The 22808-nt window shown below is 38.4% G+C and overlaps 1 protein-coding gene across 8 annotated transcripts in view; it reads right to left on the bottom strand.

Moving 5' to 3' along the window:
* LOC132841763 (adhesion G protein-coupled receptor L3-like) overlaps nucleotides 1-22808 on the bottom strand; it is a 276039-nt gene that overhangs the window by 49527 nt on the left and 203704 nt on the right. For all 8 annotated transcript variants that reach the window (XM_060864273.1, XM_060864276.1, XM_060864278.1 and 5 more), the window contains 4 exons: nucleotides 13819-14002; nucleotides 5927-6049; nucleotides 2559-2764; nucleotides 156-332 (listed from right to left, as the gene is read on the bottom strand). In XM_060864273.1, the coding sequence (XP_060720256.1) occupies nucleotides 156-332; nucleotides 2559-2764; nucleotides 5927-6049; nucleotides 13819-14002 (690 nt within the window). The remainder of the gene's footprint in view (nucleotides 1-155; nucleotides 333-2558; nucleotides 2765-5926; nucleotides 6050-13818; nucleotides 14003-22808) is intronic.

Genomic DNA, 22808 nt, shown 5'->3' with positions numbered 1-22808 from the left:
CTCATGTGGGAGTGTAAAGTTCACACCCCTATTAAACGGTTTAGTGTTTTAATGGTTATCTAACCACTTGTTCTCTAATGACTTCCACATTTTTGTCCCAAACCAAATCGTTACACAAGCACACCGGTAAGCAAACAAAGCATTTTGGCTCCTACCTTGACGTCGACGTGGGCCATGAGCACAGCAAAGTTGGTCAGGTGTGTGCAGGAGCAGGTGGTGTGCGTGCGGTTGGTAGCGAGGAGACGGCAGTCCTGAGTAGACCAGAAGCCCGTCATACTGCGCTTGGAGTAGCTCCAGAATGAGCAGTTTGGGTTGAAGTTCTCCTCTGACTGCTGTGGGCAAGAGGCCAAACATAGAGTGAGGAACACAGGTCCTAGTGGCCATCTTTTTTTTTTTTTTCAGTTTCAGCCTGTTTCTTTTATAGAGCGCTATGTCACTTTGATTGGGTGTGTGTGTGTGTGGGGGGGGATTGTCTAAAATTCCAGGGAACAAATTGATTTTCTTCGTGGCTGCTTTTTACAGCCACTGTGCTGATGCTACCTCGTTCATCCACACTAAAATCATGAGAGGGGAGACAAAAAAAAATCTTCACCCTCCAAAATCAAAAATTGTAACATCACTGAACAATGGAAATAATTTCACAGAGGACTTAAAAAAAAGGAAGACGATTTTTCACCGCTGATATGTTCCACTTTAATAATTTTTTCAGAGAGATTACGGCTGACTTTATTTTTTCCTCTGGTCTGTTGTTAACAGTAATTCCCTCTGCATTCTACATGCTGCTGTTTATCACTGATGTGATCATTAGTGCTGTTGAATTGTACAAGCAATACCACTGAAAACAATATAAAAAAATAAAAAAGCTGTACAAAGGAAGAAATGATGGCAATTATGGAGAAGCATGTGCGTGTGTGTGTGTGTGTGTGTGTGTGTGTGTAGTTCTGAGCAGCTGCAAGCGTAATCCATCGAGTCCTCTCACGCTTCCCGAACCAGCCACAAAAAAGTGCAAAACTCGTTCACAACTTTAACCTTCTTCAATCTTTCTCCGTCATCCCTCGCTCTCACAGGCACGAAGACACATCTTCAAGCCTGCAGAGCTTTTTTTAATACCTGTATAACAAGTGCAAGAGCCGGAGCTGAATAGCCGTGCGTTTGTGTCTATGTGGGTTCTGATTTAAATCATGTGGAAAAAGAGAGCTTATACTAGCATAAATGCCGGCTGCATGAGGAAGCGACCTGCAGGGAAAACAGATAAAGCCGGTATTTATACAGCCGCCTCGGGCACCCACTTCCACCACGGCACGCTCTGAAGTGCATGCCACGCACAAAGTCGACTGAACAGGAAATAGTGCAGATGGAGAAGGGCCAAAGTTTCACTGAGTGTCTGGAACAGCATTACAAATTAAAGTTTTTTTTTTGTTGTTGTTTTTTTCCTCTGTGGGAAAATAAAGCAGTTAGCATAAACAGCATGCCAGCTTATAGATTTATTAAAATTCAAGGTAGAGTGCAGAATTGTAGTAATGCTTTGATTTATTGCAACCTTGCATGGATGTTGCCAAAGTTTTTTATTTATTTATTTTTTTAGTCAGCTTGTTCCACATCAGTCATGTTTTCTACTTGTTACCATGGTTTCTCTGGCAAGTCTGGGGTCAGTGGTGGCTCAATTAGTAAAAGCTCTGGATAGTTGATCGGAGAATCGAGGTTCAAGCTCCAGCACTGCCAAGCTGCCACTGTTGGGCCCTTGAGCAAGGCCCTTAACCCTCTCTGCTCCTGGAATGCTGTATTATGGCTGATCCTGTGTTCTGACCACAACCTCCAAAAGTTGGGGTATGTGAAGAAAGAATTCCACTGTGCTGTAATGTATATGTGACAAAATAAAATATTATACTAGATGTAATTAGGATTGTACCTTAAAAAAATAAATAAATAAAGGGTATCAACTGTTCGTTTTGTCTTTTTAAATATAAACTCTGTTTAGTCACATACACAGTCATACACAGTGAAATGCTTTTTGACTGTCCTTTCATTTTAAGGTACAAAAAAAAAAAAAAAAGGAAAAAAAAAGAAAAAAATCAGATGCAATAAATTTGAAAATTTGCTTTGTAAGCAAAAAAAACAAAACAAGAACAAACAAACAAACAAAAACAATATATATATATACAGGGTCATTGGTTCGATCCTGATATTATAAATATTATTTATATTATATATAAAAAATTATATGTGAATATCGATCAACATGAAGATTTTAACTCCCAATTTGGTCATTGGCCATTTTCCACCCCTTACCAACTCAACCAAGGAAGTTGTCGGGCACAAAATCTTCTCAAACTGCTGCTCATGCTGCATCATATTGAAAACACATTAAGGACAGTGCTGTCAACCCTCTTCTGGAGCTCAGAGGCATTAGAACCGCTTAGAGTTACTCAGAGTAAATATTTCATTCCTTCCATTAGAGAAACTGGCCAAACTGACCAATTTCTGGCTCTGCGTTCTATTGATTTCCAGTCGTAGCTAAGAAATCTGTGAATAGGGATGAAACACAGGTGCTTTCTTACCTGAATGTGGCGCACTGTGAATACGACGGGGTCTGACAGGTAGACTTTATTGCTGTCTTTGTTGATAGCAGCCGTTATGATGGGTGAGTTGACGATGACGGTGTAGTTGGTGCTGAGAGCCTCGTTGCTGAACTTCATGCTGGCATTTTCGGTGGACAGGTACGTCCCCAGGTGCTTATAAAGCACAAATGCCATGCGGATCTCACCTTATTTTAGAGAAAGAGAGTGAGACATGTTACTCGAGTCAACATTGATCTTCACACCACAGTATGGTGAAATTGACTGAGTTCTACATGGAGAACACTTGCATGGTGAAAGCTTAAGGGTGTTTTGAGATTTGCATAGTTTAGTCTGAATGAATCCCTTTCCTCCTCACTGTGTCGTTTTCAGCTGGTGTGAACAAACATGCACTCGCGTACGGACAAAAACAATTGTTTGGGGCCGTCAGTGCCGGTTTCGGTCTTCTGCCCTTACTCGATTGCAAGTCGGAATCAACCCAATTACAGAAAATGAACTGGAAGTTTGTAAGCGTTCGCTGTACTCAGGTGATTTTTGGGATCTCTATGTGCAAGGGATAATGAACAAAAAGTTTTGCACCCTACAAGCCTTTTGGTCTTTGTGATTGTTTTCTGTATTTGGTTATTTTCTTAGCAGGACTCCATTCATTTACATGTTAATTGGCTTCATCCCTAGAAGGTTTCCTTTCTAATTAGCATTGTTAGCATTTATGAGTGAAAAGTATCAGTAGGTCAGCGACACCCAACAGTGTTCTATATTGGACCTTGATGAATGAGAATTTTTTTTTGACTCTATTGTAAACTTTAGATTTAGGAAATCATTAAAGCCATGTGACAGTGATGTTTCATTGTGAACATACAGTAAACAACCGGACAGTGTTAGGCATAGAAAAGTGAGTAAGAGTGACAGTAAAGGCTTCCACATAGTCGTAAATGTTGCATAATGAGTATTTTGTCCAGATTTCTAATTGTGGTAATAATTATTAAAAAATAATCATCCCTACACACCACTCAACATCACATTTACACCGATTGAACTCGTCAAACAGATTAATAGCTTGAAAGAGTCCTAAATCTTTAGCTCTAATTAAAAATTATCTAGAGGAAATATCTCTACAAATCCACACAAAGGAGTTGTGATCATTTTTCATAGTTAGGCGCAGTGATCTTTAGCTGTAGTATTGATTAATGCAGTGATGCTGATTAATAATTAGAATGAATTTCTCACCCCAGATGTGAGCCAGTGTGCACTTATTTTTAGTATTTTTTTCCCCTGCATTAAAAATGTGAATGAAATCGGGTTCTGCTCGATGCTGGAGGATGTATTTATCCGAAGTTTGATGAGCAGGGGCTCGACAAACACGTAATGAATACGTATCACACATAAAGCTTTGTTCCTCACAGCTGCACTTACCGTATGGGACAAAGATTTCAAGAGAGAGCGGTTTTAAAAAAAAAATCCGATAGTCTACCAACTAGAGAGCCGATTTCATTTAACCTCATTGAAATGTCAATGTTGCTTTATTGCCGCTTTGATAAAAGCTACATTTCAGTTTCCTAACCTCCTACTCCTCTTTTTCTTTATGTGCCCCGATATCTCGTGCTGCATGCTGAAATGAAAGAGCAACCCCTCCCGGCCACAGCACCTACCCCACCACCCCCCACCCCTGCACCAGTCTTACTGACTCACGAGAAAAGAAAACCAATTTGCGTGATTCCTGTCGATGACTGTGAGTAACCAGCCGCTGGCTTGGAATATTAAGAACGGGAGAGAGAGAGTAGCGAGCTTTGATGATGCATGGCTCACGGCCATTTGCTTACTCATAAAACTGCATAAAAACGGCATGCGATGTGCAACTGTGTCTCATTTGCATGGAAGCGCAAATAATAAAGCCTCCAGAAAATAGTCTTCTTGATGGACAAATCAGAATATAATACGCTGATTAGACTCGGGCTAAAGGGAAAAATGCTTCCCTACCTAGTGTAACACACTCCATAGGACTATAGGAGTAATACTTTTCATATCCTTTGTAGCACGTTAAAACAGACAGGAGTGGCTGTTCTTTTTTTTTTTTTTCTTTTTTTTTAAACAGATTCATTTCCTAACTGAAGGGATTTGACACACAAGCCAAGATCAGCTTTTCCTGCACACACAGAGTCACTTGGGGAATCTTTTCTAAACCTGATGCAAGCAAAGTGTCATAAGTGGTCTGAACACTAATGACTCATACCCATTTAGGTTGAATTTTATAGCTTATATTGTGCATGCGAGTTCTATTATAATGAATAACATTCCCACCTGTAAAAAAAAAAAAAAAAAAGCCTAATTTAGACTACAATGCAATTTAGTGACAAATTAAAAGTATTCTGCTTCTCACTGCCACTATTTCCTACCCTTATTATATAAGTCATTATGCAAACTCTTATATAAGCATGCAGGCTCATTGGGACGTTCCTTATTGTGAAAATTAGGGCTATAAAAAGAAAACTCGGAAAGCTTGCAAAAAACGAGTGTTCTACTCAGAGTCATGGCATCTTAAGCAGCCTATCCAAACTACAAATTATATCTACTTAGCATGACTCCATTTACATGTTAATTAGCTAGCTGAACCCTACAAGGTCTCATTTATAATTAGTGTTGTTTAGCTTTGGAAGTGAAAAGTCTCGATAGGTCAGGGACGTCCAACGGTGTTCTGCATTGTCTGATATTGGGTCTCACTTAGTTTATTATTATTTAAATCAGTTATTTAATAACATTTACAAATCGTAGACTCAAGTGATATAAATCCCTAAATTTGATTTAATTGAACTGTTCAGTTAGGCAAGATTACATATTGCTTGCTCATGACAACTTGTGAGCAGCGCTAGTGCTAGAAAAGTGTGTAAGAATGAAAGACGAGGCACGTTATTCTTACACAAGTGACAATGTAGCGTGTATTTATAAATGTATGTTACTCAAAAGCAGAAAAGTTGAAATAACTAAATAAAGATTAGAAAAATGTTACACAAAGCTCTAGGTAGAATTACCTGCCATCGTTAAACATAAACTACACAAAAATTGTGTATGTAAAATAAACAAATATTGTGACTAGCTGGAGCTCATAGAGCTCACTGAGAAACTAGCGTAGCTTCTGTGGTCGGTAAATTTTGTATTTTTATTGGCCGGGAGTAAAAATTAAATATTCAGAAATCTTTCAGCTGAAAAAACAATGCTCTATTCTTTTTTTAATAAAGAAAATTTAAATTAAACCCACAAAAGAATCTAGAGTTAAATGTAAGAAGATAATTATAGAAATATGCTGACAGGGAGCTTTAATGATACAAGCCCACACTAAGCTGTAGGTGACCTACCGTTCCTGCCGTGTTGTTTAAGGGTGTTGGCAGACAAGTGGATGGAGTTGCTTTGGTCTCCAGTCTGAGGAAACTTCAGATCTGGGAGGTTGCCATCTGTGCTCATCCGAGCCACCTCCAGCTCTGCAGGAAATAAACAAATACACACAAGAAAACAGAAACACATTCTTAGCTCCAGCCATTAACAAAACAGTGTCAAAATACATCAGGGTCATGATTACTGGCTTGCTGAAATGCCAGGTACCATTGCATCAGTTTACTCTCTGGAAATGTAATAATGAAAAGATAATAAGTTTTACAACATGTTTTTCAACATGTGAGAATAAAGCTTTGTATATTTCATCAAGACATTTCTAACCTTATTATTGTAATTGATGAATCGTTGCTTTGGGGAGCAAGCAGTAGGACAAGCAAATATGCCACCCTAATAAACTGTGCAATGGATATTTTTATGCAAGTGCAATAAACCATAGGATGTAAAAAAAAGAAAATCCTGGGAAAACATAGCAAAAAATGACTAAGATTTAAGCTGAAAAAAAAATGCTGTCCAGCATATCAGTGGTTGGCTGATTTCTGCCACTTTATTCATAGGTTTTTATTTTGGATTCACTGATATGACAATGAATAGAAAGATAAAGTGGAATCAGCATGAGGAAGAGAGGCCAGTGATTCACAGGAATACTTTTCATTCCAAAAAACCTTAAAGCGCTATGAGTCTCTGAGCACAGAGCGTTGTCAAAGATGCTGAAAATAACATGCTAATCTCAGCAAATCTGCTTGCTATTTTATGAGACAGGACATGCACACAAAAACAGCATAGGATCAAAAGCCATACTGTATGTCTTCAAGAACAGGAAGATGGTGCTCCAGATCTCTTTGACTAACTGAGGTGCTTTATCTTTGCTTGAACCAATGAGGAATTTTCATTTTCCCTTTTTCATTTCATTGTACTTTGCTCCACAGATATAGTGCATTGCTGAAATGCTGCAATATTGTACAATACCCCAAACTCTAAGCAGCACTTTATCATACTGTGCTCTGTTTTCAATAAGCAACTAGGAGAATGAAATGGGCATCTATGGGCTACTGAAATTTGGTTCAGGCTGCTAGAGGATTGCTTAATGAGATAGAAAGCAGAAGCAGGACTTGTTACACTGGAGTGAATGTCGGCTGACTTTGCTATAGACTCCAATTTGAATCAGCATGGCATTTAAGCTCACTTTAACTTTCATAGTGTTTCTCCCATTTTTTTAACAATACTAGACTAGCGCTCACTTCACCTTGGACTGGTATTGCACTTGGTATTACTTTATCATGGATCTTGCATAGACTCGTACTGGATAAGAATTACTGTATTATAGGGACATTTTGTAGTAGTATAGCACTGAGACTCACTTTGCTATAGACTTTTGATTATGGTAGCACTGGGACTACAGTTTGCTACTGACTCCAATTTGGATCAGCATGATATTGGAGCTAGCTTTGATAGTCTCTACTATGGATCAGCACAGCACTCCACTTCTGATTATTTCCATGCTGCTGTTGAGTCCATTTTTGATCCATACATGACTGGGGCTCACTTTACAATGGACTCCATTTTGGATTGCTATTGCACTGGGTAATACTTTATTATGGACTTTTGTATTGGAATACCAGCTATAGCTCACTTCTCTACAGTATATACTCCTATTGGAAAACTCTATTGAGGTTTCGTTTTATTATACATACATATTGGTGTACTGTAGCATGGAGACTTACATTTTACAATTTACTTAGACTTTACATTGTTATTATTATCATGGCACTCTCTACATTGTGCTATAAACTCAACTTTGGCTAATTTTGGATCAAAATAGGACTGGGGTTCACTTTATTGTGGACTCCAAATTGGATCGAAATACCATCTATAGCTCATTTTGCTATTTGGATAGATGTAATTTTACAAGAACATGGACATCTTAAAATAGCATTAGCGGTGACATTACAATAGAGCCACATTCAATTACTTTGAGGCTCAGTTATGTATTTCATTTCATTTCATTTTTCACATACACAGCATTGGGGCTTACCACTTTGCACTCTACTCCACAATATAAACTTTATTTAAGATCAAAATAGAATTAGGGATTTCTTTCATTGCAATAGACTCCGATTTAAATAAGAATAGCTGTGAACCTCTTTTTATATAAACTGGAGTAGTCCATCATTATAAATAAATAAATTCTCACAAGTTTACCCACTTTTTGCATAGCTTAAATTGATACAGTATATAAAATCTTTTTTTTTTAAATTAGATATAAATCTAAGTAAGAGTTATTTTTGATATGTTTGCTTTTGGTTTTTGGCACACATTGTTTTTTGGTTGATCAGTTTTTACCCCAAAATAATAGAGAGTGAAAATAAGATTAAATGTATAGGTCTTGTTAACAGTATGTGAATAATATACAGCAATACATGCAAGATTAAACTTAAATGTGCGGAATTAATGTATAAATTTGAGATGCATGATTTTTGCTTTGTTGAAGTTACCCAAATCACATTTGCAATCACAAATCAATGTTATTGCATTAGAAAAAAAACAATCCAACCAAATAAACTATAAAAACAAGCACAAAAAAGAAAGTTTATTACATTTTCTCAATATAAAGTGTGACAAAAATACTTTCTGAAATTGTCTCCCATGCTGAGATAAATTGATAATACAATAAATAATAAAAATGATATACTTGTTTTACATTTATCTATGATGAGTATAAATGGTCAGTATAAGTCAGACTCACCCAGTTGCTCTGTAATCTTTAGTAATAGTCTCTCTGTAAACTCAGTAATAGATAAGGCACAGTTCTATTATAAAGAGATTAGAAATTAAAGTTGCCTGTTTCAGGTCATTGTCATACTCCCAATATTCAGCCTTCTAAAGTAATGCATGTCTTGACTGCGAATTTATAGGCTCTGGGTCATGACGGTGAATAGCCTTTTTTCCTCCGATGATGCAGATTGAGGAATGATGCCTTCATGATACCTTTCACCATGTTGCACACATACTGACACTCATTTTTGCTTTTTGTAGTGTTTGAAATCACCTTTGTAAACCACATTCCTGTCATGGTCAACGAACCACACACACCGCCCGAGCGTCAGCATAGAGCAATGTCCCCGGAGTATTATCTCGCTTCCGGACTACACTTCCCATCAGCCATCACCCACACTGATTACACCGCCACCTGTTCCTCATCTCCGCTCACTATTTAAACTGAACTTGAACTTCATATCATTGTGAGGTCTCGACTTGTCTAGTGCAGTCATTCTGAGCATTTACCTGTTTCTGATTTTCCTGATGTTCTTAATTCTGACCTTTCTCATTGCTTGCTGCCTGCCCTGACCCTTTGCCTGTTCACCGTTGCCTTTTTTCGTCTGTCCTCTGACATCCGTGCTTTGCCCGCTCTGATTACTGCCTGTCTATCTTCATCTGTGTATTTTTCAATAAATCGCTGCAAATGGATCCTGAGTCGTATGCCACCTCCTTACAATTCCTCTGTTGACTTATTCAAGTGCAGGGAAAAACAGCACTAGCTTCCAACTTTGCTGCAAATGAGATTTTGTCACAAACTAAAAAGCATTCCAAATGATAATCTTACAGGGCATTTTTTAAGAATTCTCTGATACCTTTTTAAAATGATTTTATCTAAACAAATCTAATTTACGTTTTATACCCATCAACATTACATTAATTTTTAGATTTGGACAGTGTCTCAAAGCGGCTTTACAGAACATAAACATAAAACAAAAAGTTAATGAAATGACCACTGGAATTATTGATATAACAATTAAATTTGTACAATTCTCTGTATATGTGCCATCAGATGGGCAGTGTGTAAAAAAAACTTACTATCAGAACTGAAAGAGTTTTTTTCCTCAAATAATTTATTTTTTTGATCTGCGTACTCATTCCTTATTGGGGTTAGGTGGATCTGGCATTACATTCTTTAAAAAAAAAATGGATTAAACACCTATTTGCATTCTATCCTTAGTACATGCAGCGACTGATAGGTGTGGTGATAAACATGCCGGTTTGACTAACTCATATGTCAGTACATCTAAATTTTTTTTTTTACATCAGTCACATCTAACTGGAGTAGCCTAGCATTAGTCCTTTATTGTTGAGCCCACTTTCCATTGTGGGAACTTATTTTTGCTCCATACTTCAAATTGAGCTTACTTTTCTTTAGGGAAAGTGAGCATGAATTATTAAAAATGGAGTCCACTATAAAGTAAAAGCAAGAACTAAGCTAATGCAAAATTATCAATGTGATTCTCTATTGGAGCGTATACCGTTGAGACACACTTTATTGCAGACTACATTTTTTATTATAATGGTGCTGTGACATACTTTATTCTGGATCCACAGATGTTTGGGGCTCAATTCGTAATGCCATCAACACTGACTTTGCTATAGATGCCAACTTGGTGAAGCATAGTTAGAACCTCATTTTATTACAAACCCCAAGGACATTCTTGGTTAGTACAGACATACAGTAGAGCTCACATTATGGTGGAAGTTGTTTGGGATTGGATTACAATCAAGGCTGGCTTTGCCATATTCTTGGATCAGCATAGCCAGGGCATTATTTTCCTACATTATGGAGTGGTATAGCATTGGGGCTCAGTTTGCTATGGACTCCACTTTTGATGATCATGGCAATGGGACTCAGTTTGGCTCACTTTAGTATGCACTTGATTTTTAACATAGCATTGAGAGTGTCTTTTTCCATGGGCACGTTACAGTTCTGCACAGCACCGAGTCTCACTTTACTACACTCTTGATTTTTAACATTGCATTGTGGGTCTCTTTTCCAAAGGCACATTATGGATCACACAGCAGTGGGGCTGACTTTGCAACAGATTCCACCACTTTAATATGAACTCTGGATCATCACAACACTGGGGCTCATTTTATTATGGACTGCTTTATAGCGTCAATGCTTTCTCTTCTGTGGGTCCCATTTTGGAACAGTGAGCACAGGGCTGCACTTTGCTATAGACTCCATTTTGGATCGGCATGGCATGATGTGAATATCACTGAATATCACAATGAGTTTAGAATCTGGTGTGCAGCATGCCAGGTGGGTGACACAGGGGACAAGTAGGCCAAACAAACCTTATAACACGGGAAACTAAGTGTATCAAACAGGAGCTGGAGGTGTGCTAAACGTGTCAAACCTGCCTGATTAATCTCAGCGCTGCATGAAGGGCATAAAACCAGCACCATAAAGGAGCTTGTTGGGAGTGACTCCTGCTCCCACACACTCCCTCTCTCTCTTTCTCTCCCTCTCTCTCCTTCTCTCTCTCTCTCTCATGCCGCCCTGAATCCCTTAATATCAAGATAAATTGGGTGCCAGACACAATAAATTCCATTTTATTAATTCCCAAAATGCTCGCTTCTCCAGCATGGCAAGAGAGACCTACATTTCAGAGTTGCCATGGCAGCCGGTTCTAACTTAATCCTTGTTTTTTTGGAGGACGGAGAGGCACCGTATCAGCAAATCCATTCTCACACAACACACATACACAACACTTCTTAACCTCGCCACGCTACATGTAATCTCCCGCCTCGAAGAAATACACAGCGTGGTGTTTGCATGCATAGAGAAAGAGCATCCTGATCCACCCGATGCTGACTTCCACTATATGAAACAGATGTGGGGTTTTACCGAAAACATGTGGGTGTCCTCGAAATGTCTTCCCTGCATCTTGGCGAAAAGGATGTAGAATATCTGCTTGGCGTATGCAAATAATTCTGCGCTGTATACACGACTAAATTCTGCTGATTATCTCGCTGATACCGGGGCAGACATATTGCCATGCAGGTCACTTTGAGATCTGATGACTAAACCATACACATAACATTCACCTTTAAACTCATACATCAATCAGACGCACAGGCGGCGCCAAACCCCTGCATGCTTTCATAATGAAATGAATTAGACAGGGACAGAGAAAGCGAAAGAGAGAGAGTGAGAGAGAGAGAGAGAGAGAGAGAGAGAGAGAGAGAGAGAGAGAGAGAGAGAGAGAGAGAGAGAGAGAGAGAAAAGAGAAAGGGATGTGTTATCTATGCCCATCGGAAGAGTTTAAGCTTCTGGGACTGGGCCAAGCTAGCCAATAAAATGCTCATTCAGAATACATAGTAAAAGAACTGAAGATCAATGTGGCCCGAAGCCCAAAAACCCCTCGGGTAAGATTATCCAACGCCTGAGATTTTCAGTAAGAGTTCTGTAATCAGACTGCAGCTGATGCAAAGATGTTATGAAGAGAAACATTGGCTGCTTTTACATCTCAGGTCTTACTTTATTTTTTAATAAAGTTTGGAATGAAAAAAGTCTCTAGCATCAGTGCTTAAAACAGTCAAATGTTTTTGGTTTCACGGTGGTTTCAATCACATGATTAATACTGATTGGGGATGAGCGTTGTTGCTATGATGTGTGTGGGTTGTATTCCATGACACTAAACCCAAGTACAAGTTGATAAACAGCACAGTAATCTATATTGTATTAAAAAATAAAATGACTGTAATATACGGTTATAGAAAATCAATCAACTTTATCATAGTCACAGTAATTCTGCTACTTTGATTATTTTCTTGTCACAGGTCAAACCTCACTATGTTTAATTCCTTCACCTCAGGTAATATTTTCCTGTATTTTCCCCACACACACACTTATTTTTCCAACATTAACTCTCACCATCTTCTTTGGGGGAAAAAATGCTTTCCTTAAATTTCCTATTTAGTGCTTTATCATATTTACCCATAAATGTGTAACAGAAAAATTAGATCGATGTTTGACAGAGTATCCAGAAGTGGACAGAAGTGGAATCCAATAAACAGTCTAAATAAGGATGTAGTCAGCTCTGTAGAATTTCTCTCAGGTTCCCTGGAGAAAGCACCATGAGGGAATCAGTAAAACCTTATGAGCCGATTGATGCTGGGAAGGTGACAAGGAGCGTTTCTCTTAGCACATTTTTAGAAGTGAAAAAATGGTTACACGACCATAAAAATAGGCTGAATTTAACAGCTAGCTCTAATATTCAGATTCTGATTAAAACAGTATGAAAGATTTACAGTATGATATATTTATTACTCTATATCATGGTCTTTATGACTATCACAGAGTTAAAAGAATTATTTAGGCAGACTGAATATTTAAGCTAGACTTTTTAAGACCATTGCTGTTTGCCTTTAAAATGAATATACTGCAGATGAAAAATTTCTAAAATTCTACAGAAAAATAAAGTAAATAAAACAAATTGGATCAAATGTTTACAATTTCTTTGAGGAATTGTCATTTTTGCTTTTATGTCAGTTTTTATGCTCTTTGAGCATCTTCCAGATTCACTCAGCTTTAACCTCTTTCCCATGATCACCCTTTATATCGAGCTATACTATTTTATCTGGGCAGCAAATCCAAGACTAATTTTCTGTTGATTTCACCTCATGTTTCAGACATATTTTATTTAGAACGTTCTGGAATCGATTGTTTTGTAGATAAATTGTAAAAAATAAATAAATAAATAAATAAATAAATAAATAAATAAATAAATAAATACATAATAAAGGCACAAACTTTTGCACACAGGGTTATTTCATGCCATTTTGTTACCTCAGTGTTTAAGGCATTGGACTATAGATTGGAAGGTTGTGAGTTTGAACTCCAGGTCCACCAAAGCAAGGCCCTTAAAACCGAATTTCTCAGTTATAAAAATGAGATAAAATATATGTTGATCTATATAAGTGTGTTTGGAAAATGGCATAATTAAATGCATGATGCTTAAAGATAATGATTTGATTCTTTGGTCTGTACCTATAAAGCTTCAACGTACGAATGGCACAGACTTACGGATGTTGTTGGTGTTCTCCTGGACGATGTCGGTCTTGAGCAGATTGTCGGCCAGCACGAAGGCACCCTGCTCCACCGTGTCCAGCAGCATGGTGGCGGCTCGCAGCTGCTCTCCAGCTGACAGCGCTCTCCAGGCCGAGTGCGCCTGAGGCTGCAGCAGGTTATTCACCGTCTCCACCATCGCCTAGGGAAAGAACACAATGTTAGCGCTGGCATTACACTAATCCTAAACAAAACAGCCATATGTGGTGTGCCGTTGAAGACACAATGCCGCTAGCGTTTGTCAGGGGGTGTTAGCTTTTAGCTTTGCTATTTCCATCCTGGTCTGAGGAAAGCAGGATTTGCTGATATCCTGTCACTATAGTGACCCACACTAGTGGTGATGGGTCATAGTCTGGTGACTGACTTTCATTCAGTTGACAATATAATGAAATACGATGATGTTTAAACATATGTTTAAAATTAAAATTAAAGTCACAAATCCTCCTCAGCACTTCATTTCTCCACCTCCATTTTTCTAGTGTCGCTGTTTTCTAATGTGGGCACCTGTTCTTAGTTCAAGCCTGTTATTAGTTTGTATTTGTAGACCGTTCTGTTCATTTGCATCATCACAAAGTCTCACAAGGTTTTCTTGCTCCTAAGTTACATATAAACCTGTTTCTTAACTTGTGCCTATTTTTAATCTTAATTATAAATTGTTCTGTTTCAAAGCTGTCTTTTAGCTATAATCTTTCCTGATTTGCGCTTAATAAATAAACATGCTGACTTTCTTTACTTACTTATGTAATCAGACCACAATCTGAAGATGTTCGTCATGGTAAATCCTTTAACGATACATTCGAATATACGATACATTTTCCATAAAACACAAACACAGTGTACATATCTGCTAGCTGAGCTTCAGGACTCAGTTACAGCTAGAAACTACAGGGATTTTAAAGAGATTTTTTTAAGCACAGTGCATGTGTCTAGCTAATGTCTAATATACAGGGTAGGCCACAGAAAAAAACCCGCCCTGTATAATGCTAACAATGCGTGATGTCTACAATGTTAGCTTTCTGCCACACTTAAAGCTGCAATAGTCAAATTTTAAAATCCTTTTTTGTTTTGTACAAAGAACTTTGAAGATATAGAACATAAAATAATAAAATAACCTATTTAGTACTCACTATTTAGTCTAATAGATGAGCTGACCAGACGTAGATCAGTCTCTGCTGGGACTGAGATTAAAGAATGATTTGTCTCACATTTATTGCTAAAAATGTAGTAAATGAAATAAACAAGATTCATTTTTGATTTGGTTGATATTAGGTCTTTATGTTGTGTTCATCCTAGAAGGTCAGGTAGAAGATTGTAAATCTGGTGAGTCTGGAGAAATTTTATTGTATATATTTAATATTTAACAAAAAAAATATATTTAAACAAAAATAACACCACTGAGAGAAAAAGAAAATATATATATATTTATTTTTGGTTTTCCTTAGTTCCACAGCTCCGTATCTCATTTGACTTTAAAATCTCTATATTCAGATCAGGTAGTGCTGGCTGCACAGTGTAGGTTGTTGTTGTACACCGAAGTACCTGCCCTCAGCAGATTGATTCATTGCCTATTAATAATGTTTAACCTCTATTACCAAGGCCTGCTCACTTCGTACTCCCTCCAATGAGACACGAGCCACAGTGCTGAGACTTAGAATCCAGGCCAATTAAAGATTTAAATTGCCAATGGCAAAACATGACAAGAATACTAATGGATTAAAAAAAGTATTAGAGATATAACTTGAAAATATGGGGAAGTTTTAGCTTGGATGACTGCTTTCAAGAATTTTTGTGTTCCAAAAATCGATAAGGCTTTGAGAGATCTCTTAAAGGGAAGAAGATAACACAGGGAAAGAAAAGAATTTAGAGAACTGACAGCTCTCACTTGCATCTTTAAGTCAACTTTCTAATTTTTTACCCACTTCAAAGCCCACATGCTCAAGGCTAGAGTTTACATTTGCTGGATTTTCAAAGTGCGGAAAGCTACATTTGATCCTAAATGCAAGGCATCACACGTGTGAGAGCACAGCATCAGACCCTTCAGAGGAAGAAAAGGCCAGATCTATTGCTGGGTGGTGCTGGAGCAGACAGTGAACCCATGGGATATGCTGGCTTTTGATCAATGGGCTATGAAAGAGAATGAGTTTTTTAAACAGCAGGGCTGAGAAATCTCATGGAGGGGAAAAAAAAAAGGAAAAAACGACCGTCTGTCTGCCCATCTGCGTGTCTGTCTGTCTTTTCTTGCACACAGTCAGAAGGATCGTGAAATAACGTGTGAACCTTGCCTCATAAGAGCTGGAGGAAGATGGGGAAAAGGGCCACTTCTGATGAGGACGAGAAGGAGATTGTGGGGATTTGGACAGAGAGAGTGAAAGAGATGGTAGGGAGGAGAGTTTAGCACTGAGTGCTTCGGACACAGAAGCTTGCTACAATCTATTTGACTTATAGAGGGATTTGACAAACCAGACACCCTCACTAAATCACCTAGAAAATAAATAAATAAATAAATAAATAAATAAATAAATAAAGTAATTAATTAAGTAATTAATGACAAAAAACATGTTGAATTGAGATATTTAACCTCTTTTTAATTAAACATTTTTACCGAAGGAGTCTTGTAAAGTGTTTTTACACCTGGTCACTTCATGTGTTTTCTCTGATCCGATAGCTATCTGATTTGTTAAAACTGTTCCATTTACATTAGGCCACATAAATGAGTCTTGGCGAATCAGATATAAATCCAATCTTTCTACTCCTGCCCAAAATGCAAATATATTTTACCTCATTTCCAGGGTAATTGAAATGGAACACGCTTTGGTGTATGCGGTTTCTACAAAAAACAGCATTTACTGTTTGCTGCATTTTCGCACTAAATGTAACACAAAGAATTTTAAAAATTCGCTAATAAATGAAACTAAATTCTGTGAAACAAGATGAAAACAATTATTATTATGTTGGAAACAGAAACTAACACAGTCAGTGACTGATGATTATATGTAGGACCATTTTAAGAAAATCTGCTACACACAAGTGGAATGTGTGTCTTGATTCTTTTGTTTAGCCTCGTATCGCCATCCTGGTTATCTCATTTCCCTTCATCCCCCAAAAGCCTGTCTGGATGCTAAGCTCTGTCTACTTGGCTGCTGTGGTTTAGGCCAGCCTAAGGAGGTTTGTGCTGCTAGAAGGGATTACACGTCTGATCCTGCACGTCCCGGCACACACAAGCAGATTACCACCTGACCCTAGATCAGCCATGGCCAAGCCACTTCAGCGGGAAGGACTACTGTGTATAGACTTGGGCCTGAACATGTCATGGGTTCAATAACAGCTGAAGACTGCAGCCATTATGCTCTAGCATCAGGGCACTCGAGTCAAGGCTGTTTCTAAGGGACTGTCATCTATCTGTGTGTCAGAAAAAAATGGCATCTCTCTTTTTTTTATTTTTATTTTATCTATAAAGCCTTATTTCAACAGATGTCAGCTGTCATAAAGACAATTTGTTTAATTGTGTTAATGATAATGATTACTACAAGCTCTACAGGTTGTTAACAATCTTATGTGTTGTAACACAACCTTAACTCACTCAGGTGTGTTTATGTTGATGTAGCTGTCATAAAGGGTTTATGTGAGTGTCATGATGCATTATAAACTCAAACAAACATACCTCTGTTTTTATAAAAAAAAGTACTAAAAACAGAGGGATGTTTGTTATAAAGCATCATGACACTCACATGACACCCTTTCTGACAGCTACATCAACATAAACACACCTGAGTGAGGTAAGATGTGTTTATGTTGATGTAGCTGTCATAAAGGGTTTATATGAGTGTCATGATGGGTTTATAAACCCAACAAACATCCCTCTTGTTTTAGAAAAAAAAAGTACTAAAAAAACGTTTGCTGAACGTCTGATGCGTATGGCACACAAACTTGGAAACTTTTCAGGAGTTCTGAAGTCGTCATGCGATTTGGTTGAATTTTACATGATTTCCAGGAGACATGTGTGTCACTTTTTTTAATGGCCCACCTGGAAACAAAGACATGGTGATGCTCTACTTCCCTCATGGAAGAAGGAAGCTGCTGTATTTACAAGTGTGACAATAAACTCTAACAAGGATCAGCTAAATGCTGGTTTTTCCAAATGATGTGAAGTTTATAGTATAATTTACAGCATTTTCTTAAAAAACTCAACTAAACGAACCGTGATTGGTGTCTTGTTAGTCAGGTGACCTCTTAGGCGGTTTCTTGGCCAATAAAAGTTGCAGACCTTCTGCTGTCAGTCTGAAAATTCTTTCTACAAGAGACTACACAACGATCGGTGTTAACCCGGTGTTTTATTTTTCTCCCACACTCTGCAACGACACAACATGCTGGGCTTCTTGGGCTGTACAAACCACATGACATGAGGCACCCACTGTACAATTTCTGATTGTGTGTCTGTTGCACAGCATCTAGCTGTACACCGTAGAATGTGGAGTTAACACAACAATGTTTAGGGATTCATAAATTTAGGGATTAATGCAGTGTGAAAATCTGTAATGTTCAGTTAAAAAAATAAAAGAAATTGAAACATTATGTTCAGGTGGATTTATAGCTATGTTTAATATTTTGATCGAACGTTTGCTGGTGTATTGTTTTCATTCAAAGCAATTCTCCACAATGTCAATCAGCTATAACAAAGGAGGAAAGAATAGTCCTTTGTAGAAAAACATGGAACCACACGGGATTCAGTATTTGTTGCTCGCTATTTGAATAGAGGTATCCTCGAATCCCGACTTGTCCACTAATATTCATTTTCAGTCCGTTCCTAAATAGATTCATGCTACACACAGACTCTGGATGCTCTGGTTAGGTCATTTATCAGTATTGACTCCGAATCAGGCGGATAGAGTTCAGCTAATGAGACTGTAATGAGTGCACTGTTCGAACTGCGCATATTTAACCTCCATCACAAATCCACCAACAGTTCAATGATGATTCTAATAACATGCGGGTCAATCTGTGGTGAATTAGAATGATGCATTCGGAACCCTGCATTGTGGAGGACTTGTCTAGATTATTTGCTTTCTTTGCTTTTGGCCATTTATTTTGTCAACTTATATATAATCTACATGGGGTTTTATTCATAGATGGCAAATGTTTATGAATTAAAACCTCCTTCAAAAAAGAGTTGTACAATATAATACTCACTCACTCTCACTCATTCATTTTCTACCGCTTATCCGAACTACCTCGGGTCACGGGGAGCCTGTGCCTATCTCAGGCTTCATCGGGCATCAAGGCAGGATACACCCTGGACGGAGTGCCAACCCATCGTAGGGCACACACACACACACTCTCATTCACTCATGCAATCACACACTACGGACAATTTTTCCAGGGATGCCAAGCAACCTACCATGCATGTCTTTGGACCGGTGGAGGAAACTGGAGTACCCGGAGGAAACCCCCGAGGTACGGGGAGAACATGCAAACTCCACACACACAAGGCGGAGGCGGGAATCGAACCCCCAACCCTGGAGGTGTGAGGCAAACGTGCTATCCACTAAGCCACCGTGCCCCCAACAATATAATAATTCAAAAAAAAAAAAAAAAAAGAAAAACAGTTTGTTCCTACTGTAAACAACACCTCTATGCCTCTAAAATGTGAATTTTTTATTGTTGTTCTTGTAGTTACGTAAAACAAGTACAATCCTTTATCATATTCAAAGTCTGGCATGTAAATGAATCAAACGAGCTAAAACAAAATCCTAAATGATCTGAGAAAGAGCTACATTTGCATTGTAAATGAGCCATTTCTCAATAATCTGGGATTTTTAGATATGATAGTGTATTAGTAATAGGAAGGAAGATTACTTTATGTGGAATTACTTTCCACATAAATGCACCCATTTGAATGGAGTGAGCTCGTACTTAGCAGAGACGGAGCATGCAGAACGGCTGAGCGCATTTTGTAATTGGTTTCTCGCACACGCTCCCACCGTATGTCGAAGCGAATGTTCTGCCGCGTGACCTAAAAGCACATTTGTCTCCAGGGCAGCATCCCAATGCAGTGCAGAGGAATGAGCTTTCTCAGTGTGACGGACATTTCAAAACCACATGTTTTGGGGATTTTGTAACTCAGAGTTGCACTTGATTGTGTTGCTGTGTTTGTGTTTTTGTATGTTGCACTGAATATTATTGCTATTTAGTGTTTGTAACACTCTTATTGAGTGTCTGTAAACAAGTTTCAAGCTCTGAGGTTTAAAAGATTTAAGGGGCAAATCACAGAGACAGAAACAAACAGCAAAGTAGAAGAGAAACTTCAACAGCACACACAAACACTTATGTTTCTTCCATTCATCTCAAACATGCCAGGATTCCTCATGTCTGACTCTCGGTATGTGTGTGTGTGTGTGTGTGTGTGTGTATGTGTGTGTATGTGTCTGCTTCCTAAAAATAGGATAGGACTAACAAACAGTTTTAAATTAAAAGCTAAAAAAATACATTTGCATTGTACATTTAGTACATTTCGCTGGTCCCCACAATTAGAATTGTTTTTTTTTCTTTTCGCTTTTCTATTTCCTTACTTTAAATTTGATCTAAAAATCTAAAAAAGCCTAAATGTTTTCCTTTTGATTATTGTGCTTATGGTCTGTTGTTAAGGTGTAGGCATAGCATTCAATAGCTTGATGAATAATTATGTAAATAAAATATAACAGGTCCTAATAATGATATGACCTGTGTGTCTGTGTGTGTGTGTGTGTGTGTGTGTGTGTGTGAGTGTGTGTGTGTTTGTCTGTGTGTGTGTGTGCGTAGCCATGTTGATGTCTTAATATCCTTGTGGTGACCAAATGTCCCATCAAAGCCCCTGCTGCATTAATAATTATGTCAACAGAAGGTCCTTACAATGACATAGTCTGATAAGTGTGTGTGTGTGTGTGTGTGTGTACATTCTGACCCTGCTGCTCCGCTTGCCCTCATACTGATATCACTCAGGCCTTATCGGACCAGGCATCTCTAGCCTTTTGCATATGTGTGACCTGTGTGACATTCTGTCTCCTTGCAAAAAAGCTGACACTTTCTCATAATCCTTTATTCATGCATCTTGAGTTTGTAATTTTCTAACATAAGCTTCCTGTCATCCCTTTCTTCACCCCCCCAAGTATTAAGCCTAATAGTAAGTGCGGCATATAAGCTGGCAGTAATAATACACTGATTGTATGTGTTAGTGACTCCGAGTCTATGCCAATGATCATAAAACTCATCTATTATACTATAACACAGCTACGTAAAGCATGTAAAACTTTACACTCTCATTATATTCAAAGAGAGCAGTCCCCAGAAAAGGCCATGTGAAACACCAACAGTGTGTGGTGTGTGTGTGTGTGTCCATTTTATACAATGAGTGAGCCTTCAAGTTAGAACTTTTAACTGATGGTAAACTCCTGATCCAAAGCTAAAAGAACCTTTGAGTTGATGATGTTCTAAAGATTCTTTATTATCTAATGTCAAAATTTAACATTGAGGAATCCGGAGTACCCGGAGGAAACCCCCGAGGCACGGGGAGAACATGCAAACTCCACACACACAAGGCGGAGGCGGGAATCGAACCCCCAACTCTGGAGGTGTGAGGCGAACGGCTGCAGTTCATTTTAAAATTTATTTCAGATTTATTGATGAATTGTATAATAACTATATTTTTAAACCCCAACACTATGAAGGAACAAACTTTTGCATTTAGAAGACATACAGGATAGTTCATTTGGCTGCCTCACCTAAATATGAACTAAATACAAATAAATCATTTATTTTATCTACAAGTTGCCATGTCCCAACACAAAATTTCAGTTTTGCTGCCTGTAGACATATATGAGTATTTCTGTCATGGATGGCTTGGTCTATTCCCTGACTGAACACCAGGGGGACGTTCTGACAGGATTTGTTTATGTCTTGTGCCATGTGTTTGTGCTGTAATCAGTTCCCACCTTTGCACACCTGTTCCTTGTGTTTCACTGGTTGTCCTCCCCATATATACCTGTCTTGTGTTTGTTGTTTGTCCTTGTCATGAATCCTGTTTTCTGTTTGTTTATTTCTGTTGTTTAGTATTCTCCAGTGTTTTACATGTGTTTGTAGTTTTGTCGTTTTTCTTTAAAAAAATCCACTTTTTTCATGTTATCCCTTCATTGCCCTCTGACAGAAGAACTCCTAAAGCCTGGCAACTAAAGATTTTTGGACAACTATTCTGGACTATACTTTATGACCATTTTTCTGGACTTTTTCTGGTTTTCTTTTGTTTCTGTGGACATTCTGTGGATGCTCTGCATCTGCTCCCGTGGATGCCGCCGCTCTGGGTCCTGTTTCCCACAGAGGACACCACCTTACTTCTGTTTTGTGGAAGATGTCACCAGCCTGATTTGTTTGTTTTTGTTTCCTCTGTGCCCCGCAAAATCTCTTCACGTATGTTTTTGTGGGGGATGCCGCCTCACTTTTTGCCTGCAGAGAATTTTACAGACTAGAATTTTTTTTTCTTTATTTTTTGTGGACATTTTCCTGATCCTGTGGGAGAGGTGGCTCTGTTAAAGCCTTTGGCCATTAATTTTTCCCTCCCTCCCTTTCTGGACATGGGTTGCAGATTACGTGGCTCGGCTGTGGACGTCGCTCAGCCCATCTGCTTGGCTGTGGACGTCCCTTAGCCACCTCTGGCTACTCCGCCATGTTCTTGCAGGCTTTGATTATGTCTTGTGCCATGTGTCTTTGTTTTTGCTCACGTGTGTTTTCCCTGCCAGACCATCTATTCCTGCCACAGCACACCAGTTCCTTGCCTCCCTATATATACACCTGCTTTTGCTTCCCTTTTTTCTGTTTTCTGCTTTATTTTTGTTGCCTATTCCTCTCCAGTGTTTTACATGGCTTTGTAATTTTGCTTTTTCCTTAATAAGTCCCCTTTTTTCATGCTGTCCCTGCATTTG

Source organism: Tachysurus vachellii, chromosome 2 (assembly GCF_030014155.1).
Source record: "Tachysurus vachellii isolate PV-2020 chromosome 2, HZAU_Pvac_v1, whole genome shotgun sequence".
Classification (NCBI taxonomy): domain Eukaryota; kingdom Metazoa; phylum Chordata; class Actinopteri; order Siluriformes; family Bagridae; genus Tachysurus; species Tachysurus vachellii.
This window is presented reverse-complemented; position numbering and strand designations above follow the sequence as displayed.